At 24.4% G+C, this 10,854-nt stretch overlaps 1 protein-coding gene across 3 annotated transcripts in view; it reads left to right on the forward strand.

Moving 5' to 3' along the window:
• Positions 1–10,733, forward strand: part of LOC102673638 — a 17,676-nt gene extending 6,943 nt beyond the window's left edge. The window contains exons 2-13 of one of the 3 annotated variants that reach the window (XM_006610755.1): positions 2,627–2,686; positions 3,513–3,564; positions 4,252–4,599; positions 4,816–5,110; positions 6,634–6,775; positions 7,344–7,537; positions 7,747–8,395; positions 8,508–8,668; positions 8,746–8,901; positions 8,991–9,120; positions 9,322–10,151; positions 10,249–10,733. In XM_006610755.1, coding sequence (XP_006610818.1) covers positions 3,536–3,564; positions 4,252–4,599; positions 4,816–5,110; positions 6,634–6,775; positions 7,344–7,537; positions 7,747–8,395; positions 8,508–8,668; positions 8,746–8,901; positions 8,991–9,120; positions 9,322–10,151; positions 10,249–10,383 — 3,069 coding nt within the window. In that variant the 5' untranslated portion in view covers positions 2,627–2,686; positions 3,513–3,535 and the 3' untranslated portion in view covers positions 10,384–10,733. The remainder of the gene's footprint in view (positions 1–2,626; positions 2,687–3,512; positions 3,565–4,251; positions 4,600–4,815; positions 5,111–6,633; positions 6,776–7,343; positions 7,538–7,746; positions 8,396–8,507; positions 8,669–8,745; positions 8,902–8,990; positions 9,121–9,321; positions 10,152–10,248) is intronic. The other 2 variants (XM_006610752.2, XM_006610753.2) reach the window with 2 other exon arrangements.
• Positions 10,734–10,854: the final 121 nt, after the last annotated feature.

Genomic DNA, 10,854 nt, shown 5'->3' on the forward strand with positions numbered 1-10,854 from the left:
TGTAATATACTGTATTCTGTTTTCTCTGTTAATATTAATTATGTCGTGGTATCAACGGGGATTGCATAGAAACCTCTACAATATTAATTTAAAGAGCAAAGTTAAAATATCTTGTTTCCCATTCCCGTTAATTATCATGTAAGATACTTCAAGAAATCATATTGTATTAGATTTTTTTAAATACAAAATAATAATTATGTAACAAAATTTATATTTTAACAAGAGGTAAAGAATGAAACTGATTACTCATTTATTCCTCTATTACTCGATATTATTTTTAATGCATTATTTAAATTTTGTTTAATGTCCTAAGTTGCATAAGTTGATAATAAATATTTATGAAATTTCTCTACTTTCCATTTGAATCTCTTATACGTAGTAAATTAAATCTAAAAGTAATGTTATACATTTAAATTGTTATTTTTAAGATTTTTTAATTTAATTTTTAACTAAAAAAAAAAAGAAAAGATTTTTAAATCAATTTTATTAATTAATATTATCTTGTAATTAATCATTATATATATATAACATGTATATAATAATTTTATAATTAAACATTATAATATTATTAGTGAACTACTTATAATTGAAGAAAAATTATAACTAGTTTATAGTATATAGTTATATAGTTTATATCTAGTTTACTAGTACAAGAAATGTGAAATGCGGCCATAGGATATAGTATTTACATTTGATTTTCTTATTTTATCCTGATTGATCTGGATCTCATGTGAACAAAATATGTATCTAGCACATATTTTCTACTGCATGATGTTTTTTATCCCACGAAATTCATTTTTAAAATTCTACGATTATAATTATGTGTCTATGGATTGTGAAATTTTTTTCATTTAGTATCCTTTTCTCAATTCCAACGAAGATTATTATGAAATCAAGTGATCATCAAACAAACCATCAGCCTCTTGCTAATATTTTGATATTCTTCTTAACGAATCCACGCTGGTATTTAACATTAATTAAGTGAATATATTCAAATGAATTGAATCGCGGAAGTGTACTACTTTTGCACTATTAGCATTCGCACCCGTTAGTAGATTACAGTTTATCAGATTGCATTATCATTACGGCTATTATCATTATCTTCCTGATTTCACCGGCATAGAAATAGAAATAAAAATTGATTATTCTACTATAAATCGTGTACGTTGTTACTATATATTCTTATATTGAATTTCAAAGAATATAAAATTCTTATATCAGCTACAAGATAAAATATATCGGTCTTCTTCGAGTATGAATTGGAAAGTCTTAATTATATTTCGTCCTGTGTTCGTCGATAGTCGGTATCGGCTTAACCGAGATAGAACTTACAAGAGATAGCATCAACAAAATATTTTACATTATTACTGTAAAGTATGTGATTTCAATACACTTTATACATCGTTTAATTTAATTTTATTATATATTATTTAAATTTCAAATTAAAGAAATGAATTAATTTTTTTTCAATTTAATTAAATTTATATTTAATTATATTTTAAATTTAAATATAAATTTAAAATTAATTATAACATGAAATTAAATTTGTTTTATAATTGAACGTGCAATTTATAACTAAAAATATTCTCGTTAGATTTAATATTGTAATAATATAAAATATTATTTATAAAAAATATTATTTCAATGGAATTAAATAAAAGTTAATTAGCGTAAACATTTACAAAACAAAAACAATCCAGTACTATTAGGATCAATTTCAACCATCGGTATAACCATTACGCAGAGTTTAATTGATTGTTCTGGCAATTGGTTGCAGAGATTCTTTAACGAAACTCTGCCTAATACTTTAAATTCAATTGAAGAAATTGCCGTTTACGCTTCATTTCTTCAATTGTAAGTACATTTATTTTCTCTGCAATTTATTTTTTAAAAAACTAATTTCAAATAATACATTTTTAGATAAAAGACAAAATTTTTGTAATAAGTTATTAAATTTCCTAAATAAAATCTTTGAATTGAAATTGTAAATATATTTATTAAATAAAGAATAGGAGGATTCTAGTAAATTCTAATACTATTAATTTTATCTTTCGATAAATCATTTTATCTGTCTAAATCATGAATCATTCATTTTAAATTACCATGCGATTACGTTACAGTTGATGTATAAAATCAACTGTTGATGAAAAAAACAAACACAGGAAGAAATACAAAATAGGAAAAGAATAATCATGTCGGTAGTGTCGTTGCTCTACGATCCATGAAAAAGGAATCGGAGAAAGTATAAACAAGTTCATAGAATCTGGAATTTCGCAAGTGAAGAACAGACATAGACTATTCACTTTCCGCGATGCTTCGTTTTTTCCTAGTCGAATCGTTCTACTAACCTCCCTAGTTCTTTGGATCATAACCAAATAAAACTGATGTATCTAATTATTATTTTTTCTCTAAAGAATCTTATTATTATATCAATAATATTATTATATATCACTTATAATAATTTAATATCTATTTTCTTCGAAAATAACTACAGATATTAGAAATATCGATATTTTTCTTTACTTATCGATCGAATAAATTGAAATTGTACCAAATTGTTCGCTTTTTAACTTTTTTTTCAATTATTATGAATTCAATGACATGAATGTACTAAATATTTTTTCAGAGATACCATACGAGATCGAAATGGATGGAATTTAACACAAAAGCAGTATGGCCTGAATAAGTAAGTTATTACATTTGATATTTCCCTAAAATTATCTAATTTTACACAAATTGCAAAGGTTAATTAAACTATAATGTAAATTACAACGTAAAATATACTTATTAGTATAAATTTTTCATGTATATTATTAAATAATAGGAACATATGACAACTTCATTACACATTCTAAGATAATACAAACATGTGACACTCGTAAAACAAGTTTTTATTCAATAAAATGAGTACTCACCATATGCTGTTGCACGTATAGCAATCCAAAGGCATTATAATACTTCTATTTTTTTCTCTCAAAAGTATTAGATCGAATTTTATTGCGATGATGTTAAACTTCACAACTAAACAAAAAAATAATTATTGTCATGTTCGATGAAAAATTATGTATTACTGCAACCAATTGATCGATAAGAGTTATTATTGGTTAGGATTTTAAAATTTATATTATATTCTTTTTTATATTCATGCAAAAATCCAAAATTCATTCAAATACTATTTAATTATAACAAATGTTGCTTACTTATCAAACACTTTGACATATTTTTAAAAATTTCACTTATTTTACATTGAGAAACTGACTCGTCAATCACAACAACGTTATAACCACTTCTTAAAAATTCAAATTCGCAATGTACCAATCATAATTCGAGAAATTCAAGCATGACCAATGGCAAATGTCAGTTAATATTTTTATCGATATAAGATCGATAATTCGATCTAATAGATACACGCGTTACCACCATACCGGTAGTGCCACCATAGAAATAATTTTAAGGGACGTATTAAGTGGACATAGAACAGAGTTCGATTATTTTCATTTTAAAAATGACAGATGGTGTGAAGAACAGACAAGGAATGAAATACAATCGCAGACATACTGTCAAGTAAGTGTTATACTTTTCGTACGAAAACAATAAACTCTTAACCTATATCGTATATATACATTGTGAAGAAAATTCAAACTGACAGCATCCGCTATAGTTCTGATCAATGCCTTATCATATTTTATTCTTCGATTAAGATTGCAATGTTTTCTAGTTTTTACACTACATTATTATTATTATTCTGATTTTCTATTTACATATATCGATTACACTTTGGTACTGCGTAATGTTATCTTATAAGAATATCAATTGTTTTTCGTTTTATCCTTTGTCATATGTGAAATTTTCGTTTTATGTTGAAAGTAGTGTAAATTTGAAAAGGTTCTCAATTTGTGAATGTGCACAAAAGTTAATACAAATATTTTGTATAATATTAATTAACAATATATAATATATAAGTGTGATTTATAATATAAAATGTAGGTTAAAGTACTAATAAAATTGGAAAATATATATAAAATTGGAAAATCAAGTAAATATAAGTCAAATAATTCATTTGATTCTCTCAAATGAAAATTAACATTTCTCAATTAACTTATTTATATGATTTATAAACTAAGAAATATAATAATTTAATAAAATTAAATAAGTTTAATAGATCAAAGTAGTTATTGAATATAAAATTATATATTGATGAAAATATAAATATTTAAATATTACTTACAATATTTTCATTTCTGATTTTAGCGAGTCTTATCGTAATGCTCTACAAGCTTTCATAGATCGAAGACGATCTTCCAATGACGTGGAGATTGAGACATCGAATAGTCCTGATAAATTAAGAGCCGATCTTTCATCGAAAAATAATAACAATAAATGCGATAATAAATGGAAATCACAAGAATTAAAATCATTTATACCAGGTGTACCACATATAGCAGCTCCTGAAATTTTTGAAATTGGATGGATAGCCGGCACAGAAGATCGATATCTCGAGTTAATTTTTGCCGAATGGCAAAATACTCGAGTTTCACTGAAGAGGCATTCACATCCGGAATGCAAAGATGCTGTGAAAGCAGATTTAGATATACTTTCGTATGTACCGATTAATATCGTATAAAATAATGGAATTTTATTGATATTAAATTAATAAAAAAAATTAAAAAATAAATTGTTATCTAATAGTAATTTTTGAAAATAATAATAATATAAAAAAAAATTAAATTTATACATATTATTTTTAAAATTTTATTTTTTCATAATTTATTTTATTAACAATTATCTGTATATAGTACTTATGTTTTTGTTCAGGGAAATTCGACACCCTAACGTGCTATTATTAATGGCCACCACCTTTACTGACGATCATGGTTTAGTCTCTATTTTTGAATCTGTTGATTGTACCCTCTATCATTATATGCACGATCAGGGTGAACGAATATCCATGCAAGGTATTGCAAAATGCGGGGGAAGACTATCCGATGCTTTAAGACATTCTCACATGCGCGGGTATGTGCATACTGCCATCAGTTCGCATTGCGTCTATCTGGCTTCTAATGGTATCATAAAACTAGGTGGATGGGAACTGGCCATGCACATCAACAATGTAAGTGAATATATTTAGTCGTTATAATGTATGAAATATCTTAAATTTCGTTATAACATTGAATTCAACATTTTTTAATGATATTATGTTTTTAAAACTTTATTTTTTGCTTATCATCTCAATAAATATTATATATTTATGATATTTTATCAGTTAAAATAAAATCTAAGAATAAAATAAAATCATAAATAAAAAATATTTCAAAACATAATTCTTTTCTATTTTCTTGAAAATAATGCAAAATATTTATAAACAAAAATATGGGTATATTATTATTTTGCAATTATATTATTATTTTAATGTGAAACAACTTTCACGAAATCAGTGAATAATTATTCTTCATTAAATAAATTATTAAGTTATTATTAATGAAAGGAAAAGTCTAATCATAAAGAACAATAAAGGTAAGAAATAATATGTTGAAAGTTGATTTCACTATTGAAAATTAAATGAACTGATTATTATACTACTATCTATAAATCGAGAATTTATGGAAAATAATTCACACATTACATAAGTATATTTCTGTCGAAATTTCTGTGAAAAAATTAATGATGTTTTACAATTCGAAATCTGTATTTAATATTTTCATCAACGATTCACATAAAATCTCGTAATTATAATGTAAAGTATAAATAGTTAAAATTAAGTCAATGTAGCATCATATCCATTTTTTCATTGGCGGCACACCTAACAGTATTTCGTGGCAGGAAATTGTCAGCGTTGCTTCCCACAAAATGTTCATTTTTGAATAAAATCATCGTACCGTGACATTCTTAATTATATTGAACGACTGAAGCATGGAAATTCACGTAAATCATAGATAGTATAGATAACTAAATTTGTCGTGTACGCTATTTTTGAATGGATGATCAAATTAAACACACATAAACATATCTACTATTATTTTCATCAACTTTATAATGCATAACTTTATATTTTTTGAAATGCAAAATTTTTATCTTACACAAATATTTTTTTCTTTAATAAAAATAATCAAAAGATTATTCGTTCGAAAAATGTTTTTGTCAAGTTATTAATTATTTTAAAAAATCCAGGTAAATATCTATATATTTAATTATTAATAGCTTTTCATTAAAATCTTATCTTCTATTTTTCGTCATATAATTCTTTTTTTTTATAAATTATTAAAAAATTTTTCCTATTGTTTATAAAAGATTAGAATGATGGGAATTAGTGTGACCTATATATGCGCGAAGATTTAGATAAATTCTGTGAATTTTTTGCAATCTACCATTTGCTTTCACACCAATTTTTATGTTTGAGTTTTTTCGCAAACATATTTAATATTGCAATATTTATGTATTGCAATATATATGAAATAGAAGATATTTTAATATAACAGATGTAATATATTATTGAATCATAGAAAAGATAAAAGATAAATATTACAACAATACTACAATAAAAATAAATATTATCACTCTAAAATCTGTTATCTAATGTTTTAAATATTTTACAATGTTTTTTTGATTATTTTTTATTTTGTAATTCAACTACAGCCAAAACCAAAAAGAGAATACGAAGAACGTTTACGTGCCGAAGTTTTCCGCTGGCAAGCGCCAGAACTTTTTCATGGTTACGAACCATATAAGGAGAGCGATGTCTATGGATTGGCTTTATTAATTTGGGAAATGTGTACAAGTAAGTATTTAATCAAATTAAATAGATCTTATTCTTGATCTTTCTTGAAATTTATCTTATTTATCAAATTTCTCGATGCATTTTAATCATACTTATAATAATCTTGAATGAAATTTGAGTATTCGAGGAATTTCATACGCGTGGATTTCTTCACCTGAACCTGAACGATTACGAGATTAACTTTTCAACTAGAAATACCGCCAACCTTTCGATATAAAACTGGTTTAGAACCGATAAGGAAAGGAAATCACATTTGTTGAGATTTTATTTGCTATTAAATAGTTTCAACAGCTGCTTGATTTTCAACATTTTATTTCGTACGATGAAAAAAATTTCATCTACTATTATAAATATGCAAAATATTTAAAAATTTTTTTGGAATTTACAATTGAAAAAATTTTCTAATTTTCTATTTGTTTCTAAATACAACTAATTTCAGACTTTATATATAATATATCCTATATGTATAGTCTATAAATATAGTCTATAATAGTATATATATGTTTATCTATTCTTTAAAATTATTAATTTTTAATAAAAAGATATTGATTTTTAATCTGATGAATAGTGCATGTACCTTGGAATGGATATAATAAGGCAGATGTTGAAAGACAATATGTACATTGGAAACGTGGTGTTATTATGGATTTGTATAATTTTCCACCGTTATTGTATAATTTATTAGAAGCTGGATTGCAATTAGATATTAATAAAAGGACATTGGATATGAATAGAATGCGTAGATTTCTTCAAAAGTTAGAGGTATATTATTTTAATCGTAAAAATGTTTAGATTTAGACTTCAATAAAATATTAAATTCTTTATATATCTTTCAAATAAATGCTAAATACTTTATTAAATATATTAATAGAACTAAATTTTTTGTTTAATTTTTAATTTTTAAAAAAATTTAGATTCTCTTTTAACATCATTTTTATAAAAAAAATTATAATAATAATATAATATTTTAGCTGCAATACGAGAATGTAGAACCAGTATATATCGATCAGTATATGAATAATAACAATAATGAGATCTTACAAAAAACTTACATCTTACAAAAGAAATCTCCTATTTTAAAAAATAAAAATTCGAAATTATTCAGAAGCCTCTCAACCAAACAATTATCTTATTCCTCAAAAAATGCGGACTCTCCGACAAAACAACATTTGCATTTGAAAAAATCAATGTCCAAACAAACTTTAAACCAAGAACCTCACGATGAAGAAATGGATTTTTTTGTTGACGATATTAAAGGCAATGCCAGAAACGATATAAAAAAAAATACGAATATTTTCAACAATTTACACAATAATTGTAAAAAAATTGACTATCCGACTTATACTAAAAAAATACCGGATATCATTCAAAATGAAGAAGAATCTAATGCAAAGCAAATCTTACAACCATGGAATAGTACATATAAAAAAGTCAAAGCACCACAGGAAATGGCAGAATCAAGAACAACATCTATGTATTCATCGCCATTGTTAGAATCCACGGATGATGAATCCTTCAAAGATGCAAGAACTAATTTGAAACAATTAAAAAAAGTATTAGCGAGCAAAAGGGAACATTTTTTCTATGGGAGTGATTCATCACCTGTATCTACAGATATAAGTATGTATGAATTTTTTTCTTTTATTATATTATCAGTATACTATTTTACATAAATACATGATAAAAATGATAAAAAAATCTATGATATTTTTTTTAATTTTTTTATAATTAGGCCCAACCATTAGAGATAAGATATTCACCGAAATAAAAAGCAAGGATTACGAACCACATAAACCAGCTAGTCATAGAACTAGTATAGAGCCAAAATGCAATAAGTCTCCCAATCAGTATGATTCGTCTTATTTAAAATCAACGTTTCAATCATATCGTAAGGTATGATTTTTTTTAAAACATGAAACATGCTTTAATAATCAATCTAAAATCTATTATATTCTAATATAACATTATAGATTCCCTATTTACATACACCTGAAAGCATTAAAGATGCAATAATACAACCACAAATATTAAATTCCGATCCTCAAAGCTTTTTCGAAACTTCTTTGTGGAGAAAAGAAAAATTAATTTGTTTATCCAAAATGAGAAGAATTTGTGCTGATGAATCCGTAAGAATTTATGTTATTTTATTTTTTAAGATTTTTTTAAGATAGAAAAAATTATCGTAATGAACTTTATTATATTAATTTTATTATAGCCGCGCTATCTTGCACAACAGACAGATGAAAGCGATACTGTCTCTGTTGAAACTGTGACCAAAAATCAAACAACAGAATCGATATCTATTAATAGCGATAATACTTATGTCATAAAAAGTAAAACGGAAGGTAATACATTAATATATATATATAATAAAATTAAAATACTTTTTTAACTTTTTTATTTTAAGATAGCAGAAAACTATTGCTACTGCTTAATTATTCTAGAGAAATTGTTCTATTCTATAATATTTTAATATTTTTTTATCTTTAATGTAACAATTAATCTTTATTATAAAACTATATATATAATCTTTATTATAAAATTAGCAACTGAAACAGAAACCAGCCAGGAAGGATTTACACAAGTATCAGAAAATATGAATAATTCTATAACACCTAGTCAAAATGAACCTTTGCAAATCTTAAAAGACGCTTTAGACAGAGCTACAAAAATTGTTCGTTCCATTACACCAAATACAAACGAATTATGTCAATCTCCTACATTTAGATCCTACCAAGATTTTGAAGTAACAGGGGACAATAATCAAGATAATAAATATATTTTCGAAAATCTATATGACTTACAAGTTAACGACGACAATGAAGAAATTAAAAATATTGAACGATCAATAACGAAAAACGAAACATTTTTGTTTAATGAATCTAATATAGATAACGCAATAATTAATGATGAAACACAAAAAAAACCTAATAATAACATTGATGTTAGTATTGCCAGTATTGAAACATGCACTCGTTCGTACAATACAACATGTAGCAGAAATTTTGTTTGCGAATGTATTGCCGAAGTATCGAATGAATTTAACAATTCGTATAATGATACAATATCGAAAAAAGAAAAGATTGAATCTTCAAATGATGAAATAATTATTATTGAGGATAATGCTAAATCTTTAGAAGTACAAAATGGAATATTTCAGAACAATTATGATACTAAATTGAAAATTAAGGAAAATGAACCAAAATCTATTATAACAAACTTTGATTTAATGTTCATAAATGACACTCCAAACAATAAAAATTGCAAAACATGTTATCAAAGTACTTTACCAAGGCGGCGTTCCTTACCAGCAACATTGAGCCAATTGAGAACAATTAACAATTCAGCTTTAGGAAAATTACCTATACGCAGAGGGGTAAGCATTTCATTAAATGCTTATATATATATGTTTTGTTAATTAATAAAAAAGTATGAATAAATTAATAAATATTTTTACCTTTATATTATTACAGGATATTCCAGACAATACAATCGAAGATTTATATATAGATGATGAATTTGGTGATAGTTTAAATGTTAATATGGTTTTGCTACATGAAAATTTACCAATTGACGAGGATTTTTTATCCGAAATATCAAATCTATAGACTACTATAGAATAATTACTAAATAAGCAATATTATTTTAAGTTACTAATAATTTATTACATTTTACTTTAAAAAAAATAAACAATATTACATAATTATAAAGTTCCAATTTAGTTGGAATACAATATAGATAAATAAATATTACACGTACCTTATATTCATTTTCGAAAAATATTCATATATTTTGCACTTTGACGTGTATCAAAAAGAACATGACTGTATATTTTTATGTTAGATAAGATATATGATTAATTATTATAAAATTCGAATAAAAACAATAATATTTTTTGTGCAAAAGAAGTGTAAATAATAAAATACACCATTTATACGAAACTTACAAAATAATAAAATACATGTTTTTAATATTATTTTTCCATTATAATAAATAAATAAATAAATAAATAAATAAATATATATATATATATATATATATATATGTATGTATAATACATATTTATATATATGTATGTA

This window comes from Apis dorsata, unplaced genomic scaffold, assembly GCF_000469605.1.
Source record: "Apis dorsata unplaced genomic scaffold, Apis dorsata 1.3 scaffold_77, whole genome shotgun sequence".
Taxonomy (NCBI): domain Eukaryota; kingdom Metazoa; phylum Arthropoda; class Insecta; order Hymenoptera; family Apidae; genus Apis; species Apis dorsata.